General features: G+C 46.6%; 1 protein-coding gene across 1 annotated transcript in view; it reads right to left on the bottom strand.

Annotated features, from left to right (window-relative positions):
- DYNC1H1 (dynein cytoplasmic 1 heavy chain 1) overlaps window positions 1–23,362 on the bottom strand; it is a 1,596,152-nt gene that overhangs the window by 1,340,576 nt on the left and 232,214 nt on the right. Inside the window, exons 24-27 of the mRNA XM_078660192.1 lie at window positions 22,424–22,589; window positions 22,149–22,337; window positions 21,646–21,843; window positions 14,913–15,195 (exon numbers count right to left, since the gene is read on the bottom strand). Coding sequence (XP_078516318.1) covers window positions 14,913–15,195; window positions 21,646–21,843; window positions 22,149–22,337; window positions 22,424–22,589 — 836 coding nt within the window. The remainder of the gene's footprint in view (window positions 1–14,912; window positions 15,196–21,645; window positions 21,844–22,148; window positions 22,338–22,423; window positions 22,590–23,362) is intronic.

Raw genomic sequence — 23,362 nt, 5'->3', positions numbered from 1 at the left:
GATTAAGGATGTACTTGACACATTAACTACAGAAATGCAAAACGAACTCGATAAGAGCAAGAGGGCTGAAGTTATGTTATTATGGGGGGGTGATTTTAATTGTACTCTCTGCAAAAAGGGCCAAAAGGGTATTTGTGGCCTAATGCTGGAACAAGATGTAAACCTGACGCATTTTGAACACACCCTACTAGGCGATTCATTAAATGAGATGATTTTTAACTTTAATTTTGGGTTTTCTAATGAGCTAGCACACTATACAACGCCATTTGCTCCAACATTTGTGGGGCGGGGTGCCTCATCTACTATTGATTTTAATTTATGTACACTTAGCTCTGCGAGTAGATTGATCAAAGCAAATATCATGGATTTACCATTGAGTGATCACCTGCCACAGGTATTAAAAATGGAGAACTTATTTGTTGCAGCTGATACTAGAGAAGGTCCGGACCAAATGGTCCAGGATGTGAGGTTGGGTGCTCAAAATGGTTATAACCTTAAATGGAGCAGATTGGTTCCGGATGACTTTCTGTATAAAATATTGAGGAAATGCATGAGTAGTTTCTTGGTTTGTTTAGACGAATACGCAGAGCACGGTGATATAATAACCCATTTTAATACCATCTCTAGTACAATTAAGGAAGCTTTGTGGGTTGTAAGGAAAAACTTCTTAAAGTCCAATAGGAAATGGTTCGATAGGAACTGCACTCGAGCCTTAACAAAGCTTAGACTTGCAATTCATAAAAGACCACGGGATGTAATCTCAATTAGAATTGCTAGGAAGGACTATAACTTAGTACTGAAGGATAGGAAGGCCTCGATAAAAAGGGAGGCCTGGGATAATCTATGCGCTGCCTCAAAATCAAATGATCCGACAGCTTTCTGGAGGGTTATTAATACCCCCCTTTTATATGAACAAAAAGCACGCCTAGAAATCGCTATCACAGAAGATGAGTGGGTGGATCATTTTTCTTCCCTTTATAAGGCTGTGGAACCAACTCCTGACACAGGTCAGGATGCGGGGATGTTAAGGTTAGTTACTACCAGTACCTTGACTATAACCCTTCCAGAAGTTATAGCTAGTTTGAAGGCGACTAAGGGGGGCAAGGCAGCAGGGCCAGACGGCATACCAGCTGACCTCTATAAAGCTAACATTGAACTATGGGGGCCACTGCTGGTTCAGCTTTTTAATGCCGCCTTGGTAAATAGCCCAATTCCTACCTGGTTTACATCGGTAATAGTCCCAATTTTTAAGAAAGGGGATAGGCTTAGTTGCACTTGCTATAGGCCAATTTCCTTATTGGACTCCTCTATAAAAATTTTGGGGAGAGTGATTTTAGCAAAACTACAGAGCTGGGCTGAGGATAATGGGGTGCTAAGTGATTTCCAATTTGGGTTCCAAAAGGGTCTGGGGACCATAGAGCAAGGTTTGAATCTCTTCACCTTGCAACAAAAATATATAAAGGTTAAAAAACAACGTCTATACCTCACTTTTGTTGATTTAACATCAGCTTTTGACTGTGTGTCACACACCAAACTATGGTCAATTATGGCCGAGTTGGGGGTAGACAATGCCATTATATGTTTTCTGAGAGAGCTTTATTCTGGGGCCACTGCTAGTGTAAGATACGGAAATAGTGGTGAATGTAGCAGACAATTTGGGATTGGCCGGGGTGTGCGCCAAGGGTGCGTTTTAGCCCCCTTTTTATTCTTGTTATATATAAATGGAATGGAGAAGCATCTCGTGCAGGAGGGCCGAGACATGCCTATGGTGAGAGGTAGGCCTGTCCCGGCATTAATGTACGCCGATGATGCCGTTCTGATGGCACGCACACCAATGGCTTTACAAACTTTGGTGACAGCCTTTAACACCTTTATGCTTGGTTTAGATTTGAAAATTAATTGTTCTAAAACTTTATCTATGTTCTGTGGGTCCAGAACAAGCAAGCATTTGAAGCCAATCTTTATAAATACTAATCCCTTAGAAAGGACCCCTACCTTCCCGTATCTAGGGATACTGTTCCATGAAGGTGGCTCTTGGACTACAGCAATTCACACGAGGTCTCTGCTATTTTCTAAAACTATTATGGCCCTAAAATGCTTTATGAAAAAAATAGGAAAAAAACCCATAAAGGAGATTTTAACTGTTTATAATGCAACCTGTATATCTGTAGCCACTTATGGTGCTGGATTATGGGGGTATTCAAATGTTAGTGTGATTCAAACCATGGAAAACAAGTTCTTATGTCACATTCTGTCCGTACCCCAAAGTACTGCAACGATGATATGCCATGTTGAATTGGGTATACCCTATATTACAGATACTATTAAAATACAGCCAGTTCTTCTTTGGCATAGGGTCTGGACAAAAGAGGAATGTGCTGTCAATCGGGCCATTTTAAAGGACATCATGGTTTTGGACAATATTAGCAACTTTAAATGGATAGGCTTCGTCAAAGAATTTCTTGGGAAAATAAATTGCCCCCAATACTTTGAGGACCCTCAATCCATGGAATATATATCTAGAAGGGATTTGAAAAATCTATGTATGGTGCACCTCAAGGAAATGAGATATATGGAAGAGGTGAGAAAAAAGACTGTTTCTGCCCACCAGGACATTCTATGTGGAGAAAAATTGCAGCCATATCTCTCATTGTATATGCCTAACCATGAACGTTACCTTCTGACCCGTTTTAGACTGAATATTGTTTTTAGGACACTATCGTTCCCCTTGATGAATTGTTGGTCGAAGGATTTATGTCTTTGTCCATGCGATGAAGTATCCCATCAATCAGATATACACATATTATTTTTTTGTAAATTTTATACTCTTCCTCGAAAGAATCTTGTCATCCCTATCCTCAAGGATCTAAATGTATATAGATGCCGCCTAGCGTTTACAGAATGCCAGAAAATGGAAACTGTTTTTATGGTTGCTTCAATTGCAGAATTTTTAAAACTGGTTTTTAAGTGCCGTAAATCAATTCAAACGGACTGATCGTTTTTTATTGTATATATGAATTATACTTTGATGTTTTCTTTTCTTTTGGTGTTCTTAAAATAAGTTTACTTCACCTCTTGTAAACTGTATTTGTCATGCTACTTTCATGGTTATCTTGCTTTTTTAACCGAATAAAGTAATTTTGAATCTTGAATCTTGAGAAGTTTGATACCAAACTTCCCAGGATTCAGTATAGCCATTATGGTGCTTTGGAGTTTGTAATGACAAACTCCCAGACCATATATTCTAATGGCTTTACTGCACTTACAATGTCTAAGAATGGATATAGACACGGTAGGGGTACAGTGTGCGTGCGTGTGCGTGTTTTAAGGTACAGGACCTGTAAGGATGACAATATGTGTTGCAGCCCTTAGAGGCCTTCCCTGGTCACAGTGCCCTTGGTACCTATGGTATTATTTAAAAGGGACTCACATGTGGCCAAAGAGTGCCAATTGGGTTTTGTCTCAATGCAGATTAGGGAAAGAACATAGGCCCTGGGTACCTGGTTGGCAGGAATCCAGGGCACACTCAGTCAAAGTACATCAACAGTTTGGCGAAAAGTCAGGGCAATGATGCAAAAAGAGGGCACTTTCTTACACGAACTAGTGCCGGTTCAGATCCAGACGGCACTGGAGAAGAATCATACAATGGAGCATGACCCTCCAGCAACTGCAACTGCGTCGAAAACCTCAGCGCCGGTGGAGGCCAACTCCCTGGTGTCACAGGCATAGTGCATGAATGGTGCCTAGGGAAAATGAGTGGGAAATCCTCCCAGAGAGTAAGCTAACAGACCTCTGGGGCCAGCAGACAAACCAGTAGAATTTGCAGCCCTCGCAAAAATGCTTAACATAGCATTTAAAACATTTAGTGGATCCGATCCCGGAGTTGGGAAAGCAGGATCCGGAACCAAGGGCTCTGGAGCCATACGTGGAGGTACCAAATTTGGCTCAGGTTGTGGAGTCTGTGTTCTCAGTACTGGAGGTGAAGTAGCAGACCTCGGAGGAGGCGTAACATTGTACGGATTAAAGGGAGTAACAGCCCTGGGTGACGGAGTCGCTGACACCTCTGTTGGAGGAGTTGGAGAGATTTTTTTTTTTTTTCTTTTTTGGCGATGACGCCTAGTACTCAGACACCGACTTTTGAGTTTCTCCTTCGAAGAACGATGCAGAGATCCATGACACCGCTTCTTCTTGTGCTTCTTAGAGGACCTTTAAGTATGAGGCATCGGTGACTTCGATCGGTCAGAGATTTCCTGCAACGCCTCTTCTGCTTTTTAGCTTTGGCCATAAAGAACTTGGTCTCCCTTTCCTTCAGGGCTTTCGGATTCATCATCTTACACGAAGTGCATGTACTGATGTTGTGATCCAAGGACAGACACCACAAGCAATCTTCATAAGGGTCAGTGATGGACATCTGGCCCCCGCATTCCCTGCATGGCTTGAATCCAGACTTTCAAGGAGAAGGCCACAAAGCTGCAGCAACATTAACAATTAAAACTCCCAGAAATGGGGAGCCTGGGAAAAGACCGTTACGTGTCGCTGGCGCAGAAAAAAGGGAACTGACGTCAGCATGCCGAAGAGGTCTTATTATGGCTCTGATGACGTTAAGTGGAGTCACATGCAAAGCCGTTCCATCACATCATAGTCTATGTGGGAGAGCCGAGGAAGAAAATGTTCTGTGGAACGCTGTGCATTGGGGTAATTCAAAAGGTGAGGAATCCACAGGCAGATGTAAAAATCAGAAGGAATATGCTACTTACCAGTATGCATCTGTTCTTGGCATGTAGGGCTGCTCACATTCATATCTGTGCATAGATCGCCGCCTAGTGTTGGGTCCGGATGATTGCCCTTTGTTGTCCTGGAAGAGTCTTCGAAGTATCACGAGATAGGTCAGTCCTAACCTGGACTACAGTGCGCATGGGCATCCTCTCCATGCTCAGATTGTTTTTCGCCATTGTGGCAGAGATGGATAGGAAAGTAAGAGATGTCCATGCTAGAGATAATGCTGCAACTGCGACAGGCGCCGGGGAGGAGGGTGGGCGATATGAATGTCAGCAGCCCTACATGCCAAGAACAGATGCATACTGGTAAGTAGCATATTCCGTTGAGGCATGTGGGCTGCTGAATTCATATCTGTGAATAGACTGAATAGCAGTATCTCCTCTAGCGGTGGCCACCTGTGCCAGCTGCAGCAGTTTTGAAAAGAGTTTTGAGGACAGCCTGGCCTACAGCAGCTTGCTGTTCTGCTTGCACGTCTACACAGTAGTGTTTAGTGAAAGTGTGTATGGTGGACCATGTGGCTGCCTTACAGATGTCTTCGAGAGGAATATTCCCTAGGAAAGCCATGGATGCCCCCATTTTCCGTGTAGAGTGCGCTCTAGGGGGGACTGTTAAAGTGCGTTTAGCTTTTAGATAACATATTTGAATGCATTTAACTATCCATCTGGCCATCCCTGACTTTGAAATAGGATTTCCTTTGTGTTGTGGTGCAAAAGCAACAAACAGCTGTTTTGTTTTTCTAAAGGATTTAGTTCTGTCCACATAGTAAAGTAGAGCTCTTTTTACGTCTAGTGTGTGCAGGGCTCTCTCAGCTACTGACTGTGGATTCTGAAAGAATACTGGCAGTTCAATTGCTTGATTGATATGGAAATTGGATACGACTTTAGGCATGAATTTAGGGTTTGTTCTAAGAACTACCCTGTTAGCCTGTACTTGCATGAAGGGTTCTTGAATTGTTAGTGCTTGCAATTCGCTCACTCTCCTGAGTGAAGTGATGGCAACTAAGAATGCAACCTTCCACGTTAGGAATTGCAATTCGCATGAGTGTAGAGGTTCGAAAGGAGGCCCCATGAGTCTGGTAAGCACTATATTTAGATTCCAGACTGGGGAAGGAGGGTGTCTTGGAGGGATCACCCTTTTTAAGCCCTCCATAAATGCTTGAATTGCTGGTACCCTGAACAGTGAAAGGTGTTGCCTGTTCTGAAGGTATGCTGCTATAGCAGCTAGGTGTAGTCGTATGGAAGAGTATGCTAAGTTACATCTTTGTAAATGCAGCAGGTAGCATATAATGTTTTGTATGGAAGCGTCTAATGGGTTGATTTGGTTATTGTTGAAGTAAATAACAAATCTCTTCCATTTTGCTGCATAGCACGCTCGTGTGGTTGATTTTCTTGCCTCCCTAATGATGTTCATGCAGTCTGGGGATAAGTTAAGGTATCTGAACTCTAAGACCTCAGGAGCCAGATCGCTAGGTTCATCTGATTGGGATCTGGGTGTCTTATTTCTCCATGGTTCTGGGTTAGAAGATGGGGAGCAAGGCACAGTTTTTGATGAGGAACTACTGAAAGTTCTAGGAAAGTTGTGTACCATGGTTGTCTCGCCCATGTGGGAGCAACTAGGATTAGTGTGCGTGAGTGTTGTCGCAGTTTGCGTGCCACCAGCGGGATCAACGGTGTAGGGGGAAAAGCATACGCAAATCTGCCTGACCAGTTCATCCATATCGCATTGCCCAGTGACAACGGATGTGGGAATCTGGCGGCAAAGTACTGGCATTTGGAGTTTTCTTTTGTGGCAAAGAGGTCTACCTCTGGGTGACCCCATTCCTCTAAGAATGGCTGGAGAACTTGGGGGTGAATCTCCCCTTCGTGTATTTGTCGGCTGTGCCTGCTGAGCAGGTCGGCAGTTTTATTGTTCTTCCCTGGGAGGTGTTCTGCTAGGAGAAAGATGTTCTTTTGAATTGCCCATTTCCATATGCTCTGCGCCAGATGGGACAGCTGTGGAGAGTGAGTTCCTCCCTGTTTCTGGATATAGTACATTGCGGTCATGTTGTCCGTCCGGATCAACACCGTCTTGTTGTACACGTATTTCTGAAAGGCTTTTAGGGCTAGGAAGATCACTAACAACTCTAGTTGGTTGATATGCAGCCTTCTTTGTGTGTCCAGAGCCCTTGTACTGTGTACTGACGGAGATGGGCTCCCCAGCCTGTCAGTGATGCGTCCGCTGTTAGTACTAGTTGTGGAACCGGCTCTTGGAACAGTCGCCCCTGTAAAAGGTTTTGTGGGTTCCACCACTGCAGAGATTTGTGTGCGCGACTGTCCACCAACACTAGGTCTTTTAGTTGTCCACGAGCCTGGTTCCATTGCCGTGCTAGGCATTCCTGTAACGGGCGCATTTGAAGTCTGGCATGGGGGACAATGAATATGCAGGAGGCCATCATGCCTATGAGCTGCATGAAAACTTGGGCTGGCAGGGAGTGCTGTGGCATGAATTTGCGGATGAGTATCTGCATGCTGGCTATCCTTGCTGTGTTTGGGTACGCCATTGCCACTGAGGTGTTTATAGTGGCTCCCAGGTGTTGCTGTATGTGGGAAGGTTGCAGATGCGATTTTGTGTAGTTGATGGAAAAGCCTAGGCTGTGTAGCAACTGGATTGTGTGAGACGTGTGTGCTGCACACTCTTGGTACGATTTTGCTTGTATTAGCCATTCGTCCAGATAAGGGTACACATGGACGTGTTGCCTCCTGAGAAGTGCTGCTACTGTCGTTAAGCATTTTGTAAACACTCTTGGAGCCGTGGTAACCCCGAAGGGCAAAACCTTGAATTGGTAGCGTTGCCCTTTTATTGTGAACCTGAAGTATTTTCTGTGGGCTGGATGGATGGGTATGTGGAAGTACGCATCCTTGAGGTCCAGTGTTGCTAGGAAGTCTCCTTGCTGTAGCAGCGGGAGCACTTGTTGTAGTGTGATCATATGGAAGTGCTCCGATAGTATGTATTGATTTAGGGCCCTGAGGTCCAAAATTGGTCTGAGAGAACCGTCCTTCTTTGGAATAAGTATAGGGAGTATACTCCTTTCCCTTGTTGGTGGAAAGGGACTTGCTCTATGGCCCCCTTTTCCAGCATACTTTTCACCTCTTGTTGTAGTAGTTTGATGTGTTCTATGGACATAGGACGATGTCTGGGTGGTATGTTTCGTGGCGTAGAAGTCAGTTCTAGGCAATAGCCAGACTGGATAATTTCTCTTACCCACCTGTCCGTGGTAATTGCGTGCCAGACAGGTAGGAACTGTTGTAGTCTGCCTCAGACTGGTGTTAAGTGGTCTGGAGGCAGCAAAATGAAGTCACTGTTTTGTGGTGGCGGAGGCCCGGGTGTTATTGCTTCCCCACCCTCTTCCCTTATTACTGTTACCTCTGTAACCACCTCTGGTGGTGTTCTTTGCGAAAGAACCTTGTGTGTCACCTTTGTAAGAGGCAGATGTTTGTGAAGCATTTTCTCGTGTATTTGCTCTGTATGAGGAGCGTCGAAAGGAGCCTCTATGTTGTAGAAATTGAAGTGCACCCATGGATTTTGCGGTTTCTGTGTCCTTTTTGATTTTGTCCAAGATGGTGTCTACCGCAAGACCAAATAGAAAATCTGGATTGACGGGTTGGTTTAGAATAGTGGACTGCACCTCATTCTTAAAACCTGAAACCCGCAGCCATGAGTGTCTACGGAGGAGGACACTAGTATTAATGGACCTAGCTGCGGTGTCTGCAGCGTCCAGCGCACATTTAATGGAGGCATTTGATATGAATTTTCCCTCTTGAATGAGATCATTTGCTTGTGCTTTAAACGGCTCGGGCAAATGTTGCATAAGGCTTTCGAGCTGATCGTAGTGCGCCCTATCGTAACGAGCCAGTAGGGCTTGTGTGTTAGCAATTCTCCACGAATTGAATGATTGTGCCGCTACTCTTTTGCCTGATGCTTCTAGAATTTTTGACTCCTTATCAGGGGGAGGTGCTTCCCCTGTTGTCTGAGAGTTGGCTCTTTTACGTGCGTTAGCAACCACCAGTGAGTCTAGCGGCAACTGGCCCTTGATTTAAGTAGTGTCTGTAGGAGCCGGTCTATACTTTTTTTCTATTCTGGGATTGATTACCCGTGCCCTGGCTGTGTCCTTGAATATGTCAGGTGCATGTTTTAGAACTCCCTTCAACATGGGAAGTGTTTTGACACTTTTCTCTGCAGTAGTGAAAGTGTCAAAGAGGAAGTCCTCTTCCACGGGGTCACTGTGCATGTCCACGTTGTGGAATTGTGCTGCCCTGTCAATGAGTTCGTTAAAGACTACTGTGTCATCAGTGGGAGATGGCTTAGTAGGATAATGGGCACATCAGGGATGGGATGTGTGTCATAAGGGTCTGTTGGCTCATTCCAAGGTTCCTCCTGGTCAGGATCTTGAGGAAAGTCATATAGGGGATGTGGTTCATACCCTGTGTCCCCCTCATCGTCCCCGTGGTGGGAGGGTGAGGTAGGTGCAAAGGGTGTGGAAGGCTTAATACGTTGAAAAGGGATTGAGGGTCTTGTGGGAGAAGTGCCAAAGTCCTTTTTCTTCAGTGGGATAGGTGAATCAGGTTCAAAGTCCAAAGGTCTCTTTTTCCTATGCAGGATGGTAACTTTACCAGTCCAAAGGTCTCTTTTTCCTATGCAGGATGGTAAATTTACAAGTCTCAGGGTTAATGTAAATTTTAGCTTGGTCGTCGGATGGATTTGGGTGGAATAGTTCTTCCACTACAGTCCTGGGTTTAGTGTTGGACTTTTTCGGGTCAACAAAACACCTGGTTTTTCTACGACTTTTAGTGTTGTGCTGGGCTTTTTCGGCTAGGGCCCTGATTTCGGCTCGGCGAGTGCTTTAGCGTCGACTGGAACTTTGGGTCGACACGCTCTTTGTGCTCCGTAGGCTTATTTGAACGTGTGTCTTTCACCGGATCGATGTTCTTTTTTGGATCGACCGGTGTCTTTGGAGCGGTTATCTTTGGGTCGACAGGTTTGTCCGGCTTCGATGGTTTCGGTACGGCTCCGGGTCGACGGTTTTGGGAACCGCAGGCTTGGTCGGGTCGGCGACCTTCTTTGGTTCGGTGCCCTTCGGCTGCATGCCCTTGTTCGGGTCGACGCTCTTTGGCTGTGCGGCCTTTTTTGGATCGACGCCCTTTGGGTCGGTGACCTTTTTTGGCTCTGGAACCTTCTTCGGGGCGATGGTACTAGGCCCTGGGGTTTCTGAAGATTTCGGTGCCGAGCCTGAAGGCGGGGCTGTCAAAAGTCTTTTATGATCTTGGCTAAGGCCTGTTGACAATGCCTCAACCGGAGCCTTTGGTGATGGGTTAATTGGTGTCGGGGGCAGTGTACTCACGATTTGGCCCGACGGGATCTCGTCATCGTAGTCCTCGACTGTGACGATCTCTAGGTCTGAGTCTTGAGCGTCCGGTAGGTCCTGGTCATCATCGAAGATGTTGTCCGGTTCCGGTGCCTGTCGCTGCATTTCTTGCCTAGCGGCCCTTCGGATCCATATGGTTTTCTTCGACCGGAACTGGGCGCAGGCCGGGCAGGTTTCTTCCCTATGGTCTGGGGAAAGGCACTTGTTGCATACTGAGTGTTTATCAGTATGGGGGGAACTTGGAGAGGCATTGGGGGCACCTTTTAAAAGGGCTTCTTTCCATCGACGGTTGGCTCACGTGGCGTCGAAAAGGCCCAGTAGCCCGCGTCGACGACCGATTGGAGATGGAAGTTTGTATTGAGTAGAGAGGTACCGAACGAGAACAATACAGTCGAAGTCGAAGTTTTGTTTTCGATTCAGAGCTGGTGTATAGGAGTTTGCATCCGAACCCAATGGCTGAAAAAAACAATCTGAGCATGGAGAGGATTGCCCATGCGCACTGAAGTCCAGGGGAGGAGTCACCTATCTCGTGATACTTCGAAGACTCTTCCAGGACAACAAAGTGCAATCATCCGGACCCAACACTAGGCGGCGATCTATGCACAGATATGAATTCAGCAGCCCACATGCCTCGAACATGCTGATTACTAGCCATCCTGCTTGGAGGACGGGACAACACCTTTGGCCAGAGCAAGTATTGTTTCTGACCTCTGAGAGCACAGGCTCTCACCTACAGAGGGTCAGAAGTGCGTCTGTGGTAGCAGGATGGTCAATGTCAGTCAGCCAGCACACTAGAGGTTTTCAGGGGGCACCTTTAAGGTGCTCTCTGAGTACATGTCATCATAAATCTAGCACTGGCCTCATTATGGATCTATTCAGAAAAGTGTTTGATAAACACAATAGGTTTCAGTGAAGCCATCATGGAGCTGGGGAACTCATAACAACCAGTGCCCAGTACATATACTTAAGAGGGCTTCCCTATTTACTTGTACTATCCAGCAAATGAACTAGACAGCACAGGGGCATATAAGCTCATGCAGATAGGTCCACACATGTAATATAATGCACCCTGCTTTAGGGCTGTCAGGCCTGCTCTACTGGTGACTTACATATTTCATGGAGTGTCTGGGACGGGTTGTGTGCATGTGTTATCACTTTTATCTGCACCATTCTTTGCAGCATGCAATGGCAGTCTGCCTGGGTTTGGTGGTAGGTCCCTTAGAGTAGCACAATACATGCTGCAGCCCTTAGAGACCCTCTCTAGTAACCATGCACTAGGTACCAGGGGTACCATTTACTAGTGACTTACTGTGGTGCTAAAGGTCTTGCCAAGTGGGACACAATTGCACAGTTTTCATGTTTTAGGGAAAGAGCACTGGCACTGGCGTCCTGGTTAGCAGCAGCCCAGTGCACTCCAGTCAAAGTTGCATCAAATACCCAGCATAAAGTGGGAGTGACTATGTCAAAAAGGGGCACTTTCCTACATACGATTGAAAGTATATTACTTTGGTAGAATGACCACAAAAAGCAAAAACAAAAAAAGAAATCAACTTACGAATACATTGCACTCATTTCAATTTTGTTCTTACGTACGGTTATTAATTTTTGGTTTCAATGGTCAGCTTGTTTGGGAAACAATGAGTGGTTTACACAAATGACCATGTGCTGAATTTAGAACTTTGTTTATTTTTCCAAAATGTCTAATATCCCAGGATCACCCATTAGGATCCATATCTCTTCTCCCCCCTCCCCCGCCCACTGCAAGTAAGTAGAACCTGAACAAATAGGAACTTTTGACCACTACGTATTAAAGAAAAAAATTGAAAAACTGTGGTGTAAATGTTTGTTTTGTTTTTACCATTCTGCCGGTTCCTGAAGGCTGGGAACCTGGTAATCTTAGCGCAGTAGACCTTTTGCTGATGCCATAAAAGTAGAAAACTGACATTCTTATAACAAACGTTTTCCCCATTCAAAACAAAAAAAATAAATGAATACAGTTTGCTACACTTTGGCTCATTTGTTGGTTCAATAAAGAGGAATTAACAAACCCTAGGATAAGTTATGAAGTGAAGCACAAAATGCACCAAAATGTAAAAAAAAATAAAAAAAATCAGCACCTTAGTATTGGGGAGGCATGACTCCAGGATAAACATTGTATTGTAATTGCATTTATATAGCGCTTACTACCCCTGACGAGGCGTTAAAGTGCTTTTTCCGCAAGTAGAACGCTACTCCGGGACCCATAAAGGGTTAGTGTTGAATAAGTATAGTGAAATGTGAAAGCAATTTAATTGGTATTATGCACCAATCATTGACTAACAAGCTATATTGCCAGAATTTAATTATCCGGTATTTTCTGATTGTATTAGTATATGCCAGTGATCTTGTGTATATCACAAGCCCGTTTAAGTTTGCTGATGCCATCATAAGTTGCGGAGACTGCTTCGCTTGGATAGGTTGTACTCTTCTGCGCTTCTCCTCCCCAACCCTCACTGGCTCCCCATCACTGGAGAGGCGATAGTTGGCCGCACGCTGTCCAAATTTCACTTACACACGATTGGTGACCTGTTCCCAGAGGGGCATGCTTTTTCCTTGACGGAGGACACCCGCTTCGCTGACCGCACATTTATGGACGCCTTCACCCTGACCAGACTCCGATCCATGCTGCGCGCTGAGTTCCCCACGTTCCCATTGCCTCCAACTGAGGACCCTGCACTCACGTTTATTATACAAAATCAAACTGGTACTCACGTGGTGTCAAGGCTGTATAAACTATGCATGACATCTCTCCCCTCCTTTGACACCGCGGTGCGCGCTGCGTGGGAAGGGGACTTGGGTATTCAGATAACGGACGATCAGTGGGAGGCGTGCTGCGCTGTCACCAAAGACGTGTCCATGAATAGTAGGCACAAACTTCTTCACTTCAAGTTCCTACGGAGGATGTACCACACCCCTGCGCTAGCTCACAAGATAGACGCTAGCAGGCCGCACTGTTGTCCCAGGTGCGCCGCTTCACATGCTGACTTCTCCCATTTGTCATGGACATGCCCGCGGGTACATACATATTGGCTGGGAGTTCACCGGCTCCTGGGTGACATACTGGGCATGACTCTGCAGCCTACCCCCGAAATTGCATTGTTGGGCTACGTTGTTAACTTCCCACGCCCTCTCCGTAGACTGGCATCCCTGTGCTTCCTTCTGGCCAAGAGGGAAATTGCGCTGCTCTGGTGCGCTCGTCGCGCTCCGAAGGTCGGCGCATGGCTAAGGAGTGTGGCCCACTGCAATGTTAACAGCGTGGAATTTTCGACCTTGCTCCCGCCGGCTTCCCGTCCAACAGACATATGGGGTCCCTACCGAAGCTATGTTGAAAAAGGGACTCAGAAGGCGCAGTCCCAATCCCTTCATTCCATTGTTCCGGAGGGGGTGGGTTAGGGAGTGTGCGGCCCCGCCGCATGCCCGACACCATCTAACATGAACACTCATCACTTTGGGCTCTAACCTGCGGTCTGCTGTGAGTGGAGGAGTTGGGCGTGAGCGTGGAGGCCGGTGTGTTTCCGTGTGTAATGCTTGCCTCCTGTGGAGACTAGCTCCTTTTGAGTGGTGCACTAGACTGTCAGTTCCATGCCAAGTTGTGTGGGCTACGTTTATCACCGCGACATTCTAATGTTATGCCTGCTCCTGTGCTGCCCGACTTGCCTTCTTGATTCTCGCGCGCTTATTGATTTTATTTCCTTTGGTGTAATGTGTTCCTTATTTTTCATTGCAGTTCGTTGATTTTTGTCTTTATGATTTTACTGTATTGAAAAATGGCACTCTGTATCTTTGCTTGAACCGGCCAGAACTTCTACACGCCTGCATTAATCTCCTTAGTTTGTTAAGTATTGTATCGCCACCTGGTACACATCTGCTGTTCTGGTTCGTTGATGACTAATGTGAATTGTATTTGGTGCTGAATAAAGTCTTTAAAAAAAAAGTTTGCTGATGCCATCATGAATGTGCTGGGTTAGTAGCAGGACAGCTTCCAGCAGCATATTTGCTCAAAATAGAAAGTCATCAACTTTCAAGACAAACGCCCCAGGGGTTGGAAGGAGCAACCACTTCAGAATAATTATCGCTCAACAGGTTTTTAAAGGTTGTGCTTCATTTCTGCAGTGGTTGTGCTCTTCTCAAACGTTTGTAAAATCTGGATTAGGTAAACCGTCAAAATCACCTGTAGCTTGCAAATCCTTTAATTTTACTGCAGTTGTTTCAAAATGCTTGTTAAATATGCTAATAGGAGCATCAAACCAATAGCATTTCTAACTATACAACACTTACCAGGTTGTCAGGCAGATATTTCTTAAAAAGAAGTTTCCATTTTTTTTTTTTTTCTTAAATAGAGCCTTCATTTCTGCAATACTAACTAAAGGCAGATATACGAAAAACCAGGACAAAATTCGTTGTGCAACTAATTAAGTAATTAGCATTTTACAAAGCTCACGTTTCCCTTTCCTCTGTGGTTCCACCTTGTCCAAATAATGCAAAAAAGAAAAACTCACAGAACAGACCACACTTCTATTACACGTTTTCACCATATGCTCTACCCTGCAACATGTGCAAACTGTATCCTCACATCTATTCAAAGAAAGGGGCATAGCATTGCTTTTGCGTTTTTTAAGTACATGATTAGCAGCATGCATGACATACACCTTTCAGAAGTCAAGTTATTACAGAATTTTAAAAAAGAAATTACCAAATGGAGATCCTCCAAGTCTTGCTTCCAAAGCCTGGGTCATGGTCAGATAGCACCGGTCAGTAAGTGGTGTCTGTACAAGCTTGTCTTGGACTCCAAGGTATTCAAAGCCATAGTTGAACTTCGCATTAGCCATCTGGATAGAGAGCTGCTGTAAGACATCGGTTTGTTTTGGATCAAAGTAGAAGCGCATCTGGCTGAGCCAGTCAAAAGATTTTGGATTATCAATTCGGTTTTTGTTCATCATTCTTGTGACATCTCGCTGGTGCACCAACTCTGTAATCTGCAAAACAAAATATTTAACTGAAATGTATAGTTTCCCATAAACACCTGCCAAAGGGAACTTATTTAAAGGGTACTTATTTTGGATTGCATTTGAATTTTTATGGGGCAACTGCTATGGTTCAACAGCATTTTTACTAGGCCCAACATCTTTCTAGTTATGCCAAAGTCAAACAAGCATTAGAAATGCAATCGGGCTCGGATTTATTTGAGTTTGAGCTAATGGCATTGTAAATGCCAATGTATTGTTGCTATGTGTTATGGAGTGTGTTCATGTGGTGTGTACTGCCAGTGATCTCCTTGTGAGTGTGCGAATATTGCACCGTTACTGCCTGTGATGTCCTTCTTGTGAGTGTGAGAAGCTTGCACCTCTGCTGCCTGTGGTCTCCTTGTGAGTGTAAGAAGCTTGCACAGCTGCTGCCTGTGATGTCCTACTCACTACTCTACTCACTACTCTACTCACTACACTACTCTACTCACTACTCTACTCTACTCACTACTCTACTCACTACTCTACTCACTACACTACTCTACTCACTACTCTACTCACTACTCTACTCACTACTCTACTCACTACTCTACTCACTACTCACTACTCACTACTCTACTCACTACTCACTACTCTGCACTCACTACTCACTACTCTCTACTCTGCACTCACTACTCTGCACTCACTACTCACTACTCTACTCACTACTCACTACTCTGCACTCACTACTCACTACTCTACTCACTACTCTACTCACTACTCTACTCACTACTCTACTCACTACTCTACTCACTACTCTACTCACTACTCAACTCACTACTCACTTCTCTACTCACTACTCACTACTCTGCACTCACTACTTTAGTCACCTCACTACTCTACTCACCTCACTACTCTACTCACTACTCTACTCACTACTCACTACTCTACTCACTACTCACTACTCACTACTCTACTCACTACTCACTACTCTACTCACTACTCACTACTCTGCACTCACTACTCACTACTCTGCACTCACTACTCACTACTCTGCACTCACTACTCACTACTCTACTCACTACTCTACTCACTACTCACTACTCTGCACTCACTACTCACTAATCTACTCTACTCACTACTCTACTCACTACTCTGCACTCACTACTCACTACTCTGCACTCACTACTCACTACTCTGCACTCACTACTCACTACTCACTACTCTACTCACTACTCTGCACTCACTACTCTGTGTGCCTGGTGAAAGCGTGCACTGACGGCTGGTGGTGTGTGTATGCCTGGTGAAAGTGTGCACTGATGGTTAATGGTGTGTGTGTGCGCCTGGTGAAAGCTTGCAGTGACGGCTGGTGGTGTGTGTGAGCTTGGTGAAAAGCTGATTACCCTGCATACTCACATAGTGATTACCCTGCATACTCAAACACTGCTCACCCTGCACAGTCACACACTGCTTAACCTACACACGCACACACTGCTCACCCTACACACTCACACACTGCTCACCCTACACACTCACACACTGTTAACCCTGCATACTGCTCACCCTGCACAGTCACACACTGCTTAACCTACACACGCACACACTGCTCACCCTACACACTCACACACTGCTCACCCTACACACTCACACACTGTTAACCCTGCATACTGCTCACCCTGCACGCTCACACACTGCTCACCCTGCAAAGTCACACACTGCTCACCCTGCACACTCACACACTGCTGGCGCTGGACACCAACGTACTGCTCACCCTGCATGCTCACACACTGCTGACCCTGCACACACACACACTCCTGGCCCTGGACACTTACATACTGATCACCCTGCATACTCGCACTCTGCTCACCCTGCATACTCGCACTCTGCTCACCCTGCATACTCGCACTCTGCTCACCCTGCATACTCGCACTCTGCTCACCCTGCATACTCGCACTCTGCTCACCCTGCATACTCGCACTCTGCTCACCCTGCATACTCGCACTCTGCTCACCCTGCATACTCGCACTCTGCTCACCCTGCATACTCGCACTCTGCTCACCCTGCATACTCGCACTCTGCTCACCCTGCATACTCGCACTCTGCTCACCCTGCATACTCACACACTGCTGACCCTGCACACTGACACACTGCCGGCCCTGGACACCAACGTACTGCTCACCCTGCACACTCACACACTGCTGACCCTGCACACTCACACACTCCTGGCCCTGGACACCCACATACTGATCACCCTGCATACTTACATACTGATCACCCTGCATACTCACACTCTGCTCACCCTGCATACTCGCACTCTGCTCACCCTGCATACTCGCACTCTGCTCACCCTGCATACTCGCACTCTGCTCACCCTGCATACTCGCACTCTGCTCACCCTGCATACTCACACACTGCTGACCCTGCACACTGACACACTGCTGGCCCTGGACACCCGTATACTGATCACCCTGTATACTCGTATACTGATCACCCTGCATACTCAAACACTGCTCACCCTGCATACTCACACACTGCTGACCCTGCACACTGACACACTGCCGGCCCTGGACACCAACGTACTGCTCACCCTGCACACTCACACACTGCTGACCCTGCACACTCACACACTCCTGGCCCTGGACACCCACATACTGATCACCCTGCATACTCGCACTCTGCTCACCCTGCATACTCGCACTCTGCTCACCCTGCATACTCGCACTCTGCTCACCCTGCATACTCGCACTCTGCTCACCCTGCATACTCGCACTCTGCTCACCCTGCATACTCGCACTCTGCTCACCCTGCATACTCGCACTCTGCTCACCCTGCATACTCGCACTCTGCTCACCCTGCATACTCGCACTCTGCTCACCCTGCATACTCGCACTCTGCTCACCCTGCATACTCGCACTCTGCTCACCCTGCATACTCGCACTCTGCTCACCCTGCATACTCACACACTGCTGACCCTGCATACTCACACACTGCTGGCCCTGGACACCCGTATACTGATCACCCTGTATACTCGTATACTGATCACCCTGCATACTCAAACACTGCTCACCCTGCATACTCACACACTGCTGACCCTGCACACTGACACACTGCCGGCCCTGGACACCAACGTACTGCTCACCCTGCACACTCACACACTGCTGACCCTGCACACTCACACACTCCTGGCCCTGGACACCCACATACTGATCACCCTGCATACTTACATACTGATCACCCTGCATACTCACACTCTGCTCACCCTGCATACTCGCACTCTGCTCACCCTGCATACTCGCACTCTGCTCACCCTGCATACTCGCACTCTGCTCACCCTGCATACTCACACACTGCTGACCCTGCACACTGACACACTGCTGGCCCTGGACACCCGTATACTGATCACCCTGTATACTCGTATACTGCTCACCCTGCATACTCAAACACTGCTCACCCTGCATACTCACACACTGCCGGCCCTGGACACCAACGTACTGCTCACCCTGCACACTCACACACTCCTGGCCCTGGACACCCACATACTGATCACCCTGCATACTTACACTCTGCTCACCCTGCATACTCACACTCTGCTCACCCTGCATACTCGCACTCTGCTCACCCTGCATACTCGCACTCTGCTCACCCTGCATACTCGCACTCTGCTCACCCTGCATACTCGCACTCTGCTCACCCTGCATACTCGCACTCTGCTCACCCTGCATACTCGCACTCTGCTCACCCTGCATACTCGCACTCTGCTCACCCTGCATACTCGCACTCTGCTCACCCTGCATACTCGCACTCTGCTCACCCTGCATACTCGCACTCTGCTCACCCTGCATACTCGCACTCTGCTCACCCTGCATACTCGCACTCTGCTCACCCTGCATACTCGCACTCTGCTCACCCTGCATACTCGCACTCTGCTCACCCTGCATACTCGCACTCTGCTCACCCTGCATACTCGCACTCTGCTCACCCTACATACTCACACACTGCTGACCCTGCACACTGACACACTGCTGGCCCTGGACACCCGTATACTGATCACCCTGTATACTCGTATACTGATCACCCTGCATACTCAAACACTGCTCACCCTGCATACTCACACACTGCTGACCCTGCACACTGACACACTGCCGGCCCTGGACACCAACGTACTGCTCACCCTGCATGCTCACACACTGCTGGCCCTGGACACCCACATACTGATCACCCTGCATACTTACATACTGATCACCCTGCATACTCACACTCTGCTCACCCTGCAAACTCGCACTCTGCTCACCCTGCATACTCGCACTCTGCTCACCCTGCATACTCGCACTCTGCTCACCCTGCATACTCGCACTCTGCTCACCCTGCATACTCGCACTCTGCTCACCCTGCATACTCGCACTCTGCTCACCCTGCATACTCGCACTCTGCTCACCCTGCATACTCGCACTCTGCTCACCCTGCATACTCGCACTCTGCTCACCCTGCATACTCGCACTCTGCTCACCCTGCATACTCGCACTCTGCTCACCCTGCATACTCGCACTCTGCTCACCCTGCATACTCGCACTCTGCTCACCCTGCATACTCGCACTGTGCTCACCCTGCATACTCGCACACTGCTGACCCTGCACACTGACACACTGCTGGCCCTGGACACCCGTATACTGATCACCCTGTATACTCGTATACTGATCACCCTGCATACTCAAACACTGCTCACCCTGCATACTCACACACTGCTGACCCTGCACACTGACACACTGCCGGCCCTGGACACCAACGTACTGCTCACCCTGCATGCTCACACACTGCTGACCCTGCACACTCACACACTCCTGGCCCTGGACACCCACATACTGATCACCCTGCATACTTACATACTGATCACCCTGCATACTCACACTCTGCTCACCCTGCAAACTCACACTCTGCTCACCCTGCATACTCGCACTCTGCTCACCCTGCATACTCGCACTCTGCTCACCCTGCATACTCGCACTCTGCTCACCCTGCATACTCGCACTCTGCTCACCCTGCATACTCGCACTCTGCTCACCCTGCATACTCGCACTCTGCTCACCCTGCATACTCACACACTGCTGACCCTGCACACTGACACACTGCCGGCCCTGGACACCAACGTACTGCTCACCCTGCATGCTCACACACTGCTGACCCTGCACACTCACACACTCCTGGCCCTGGACACCCACATACTGATCACCCTGCATACTTACATACTGCTCACCCTGCATACTCACACTCTGCTCACCCTGCAAACTCACACTCTGCTCACCCTGCATACTCGCACTCTGCTCACCTGCCCTCAGCGAACTAGCATCCACCTGGAAACCTTTCCAGAGAGGCCATGGACTGTATGGGCTTGGAACCATTTGGCGGTTATACAGCAGCGAGGGAAACTGTGCCTGTTCTGTTATGTATTAGTGAAGTGGCTGCATCAGACAGGGTTCAGAAAGTTCAAAATGCCTAAACTTCATTAGAAATTACGGAAGTCTGTGAATGTGCATCAGTCTTGCAGTCAACAGCCTGTTCTAGAAACTGTGGGGCAGTGAAGTTTTTAAAAATCTGATTACGTAGACAACGTCTCTCTCCTCCGTTTTCTGGATCATTGAACTGAAACCTACACACATTCAAACAACGGACGGACACACTCCCCTTCCCAGACCCTAAAAATAAACAGTCAGCACACCATCGCTCATTATTCTTACAGACTGTCACGCAGAGGCAGAAAAAAGACACCCCGTAGCAACTTAAAACAAGAACTACAGCGTGGACGAGCATGTATGAGACATCTTCTGTGAGCCTCGCCTGCTGCCTCTCGTCATTTAACATTGAACGCGCTCACCGCTGTGAACGCGTTCGCATCATCTGGCTTGCATTACACGGGCACTCTGACAGCTCGTAATTAAGATTAATCACTCTGCCATGCTCGCTCTCGCAGACAAAATGCCACATCGGGCACGCGTACATTACTTACAGCCTATCACTTCAAGGCTACTACATACACAGCACAGGGAAGACGAATCACTGACCAGATGCCAGAAAACGCAAAGGAATGTGTGGAATTCCTCTCACCAAGGCCCTTCTTCTTCTGCTTTTTTTTTCTTATAACATTAGGATCTCTTAACTCCTCCCCCAGGAGGGGGAGGAGTCCGAGCCCTAAAAACGGGTAGGATTCTCTTTAAGCATCAGTCTGATGAAGCTATGCAGTTGTGTGATTCATTCCATTCTCCCACCAGACATTCTTTAAACCATAAAGTTATGAAATAAGATTTACAAAAATAGAAGAATCAAACATATTAAGAAATACAGTTGAAGCTTGTAATATACAGGAAATACATGTGTTACAATTGGTTCCCATCCCAAGTCTACATATTGAGAAACTGCTTTTATTATGTAAAGGGGAATGCAGCAACCATTCAATGCATGCTGGACCAACCAAGTAGGCGTACAACTTACCAGGTGCTCCAGCTTTCTTCTGCGCAGAGGTGGCTGTTCCATCAGCACAGAATCAGCAAGTACAGTCAGCGTTGCCTCAACATTGGACAGAACAGCCTGAATGGTACTAGAGTCTCCGCCCCCGTTGGTAATATTGTTGAGTGCAGATTCCACATTCTCGGACCAAGCAATCTGCGCAGACAACACTACAAGCTGGGCCTGAAATTTATTTAAATAAAAATAATCAGATAGTGAAGGAAAAATAATTTAAGTGCCTATCTTATATGGCATACCACTTGAGATCCCAATGTGTGTGTGCCTAATTTCTTTGCCAACATGCCGCAGTATCCCTCAACCACACAGATGTTGGTAATGTAGCCTTAATGACTGAAACAGAACAATAACTTCAATGATAGTTTCATGAAGTTCTTTAACAGAAGGGAGGGCTATTAGTTCTGTGGGCAAAAATCATTGTTATAAAGGCAGAATAATATATTTGTTCAAAGTAAATAAAGTGAGTATACCTGGTACTTATCAATCCAACTGATGTAGCTAGCAGGATCAATGACTGTGGATTTCTCAAAGATCTCAGCTTCATTAACTGATTCGGCTAACAATTTAGCAAGTGTGACTCTCATTTCTTTCTCAACCAGGGTGAGCCATTCGTTGATCTTGGGGTGTTCTGTGATTGACACTGGCGTCTTGAACATAACCTAAATAAAGTAACACAGAAAATAATGCATTTTTCTGTCTCATGCAGCAGACACTTGAATGTAAAAACAAATTCATAAATATGTACCTCTTCTCCTTCACGTGATGATATTCCCAGGACAACAGTGCTGTCCTCATTTAGGATAATGCTGGAGACTCCAGCAAACATCTTCTTGAAGTGTTTCTGTAGTTTAGCAACATTTTTGCTGTTACCAATAATTTCTAGTAGATCTTCATCACCAACAAAGTAGAATCTAAGAACAAATGTAACACTACATTATCAACAGAAAAACCTAAGTTCCAAACTCAGCATACTTCATTGCCATTGTGGATACATCTTGCAGAGAAACTACCGTTAGGGGCTGCATTTGTTATTAACCATAAACAAGGAGCAATAGGATAAAGTGAAATGGCATTGCCATTTTTAAATAAATGTACCAAGATTTTACAGATTGACACCATGGGGGCAAAGGATTGGATATGTCGCCATGTGGCAGACAGTGTTGATATGTATTTTTCATCATGGATGAAGCAACTTCAAAAACAAACATTTAAAGGGTCCAATATTTTGCAGAAGGAAAACCTTAGCAAAGCCGAAAACATTAGGAAATTGGTCCTCGCCCGAACGGTATTACTGGAAGAGGAACAGGTCAATGCAATAGAGATGGGATATAATTAAATTGCTCAGAAAAAAAAGTCTTCATTATACTTTCCGTTCTCAACACCTATTTAATGAACGTAAGCCACACCTCTATTACCAACTCATCTACTGGAAGGGGAAGATGAAGATTCTGAACAAGATAGCGGCCCTTTTGGGGATGCTTATAGCCCATCAGAATTGCACGATAAGTGTCACCCATATGATGACGAGGAGGATGATCAGCAGTAATATGATCAAGCCTATTTCATGCAGCCTGCACAAGGACATCAACAGTCTCGTGAGGAAATGGTTACGATGCATTGTTATCAAATTTGCAGCTCATGCTACAAGACTACCGGCATCGCTCTTCACAGTCAGAGCCAGCTA

Source organism: Lissotriton helveticus, chromosome 9, assembly GCF_964261635.1.
Source record: "Lissotriton helveticus chromosome 9, aLisHel1.1, whole genome shotgun sequence".
NCBI lineage: Eukaryota > Metazoa > Chordata > Amphibia > Caudata > Salamandridae > Lissotriton > Lissotriton helveticus.
This window is presented reverse-complemented; position numbering and strand designations above follow the sequence as displayed.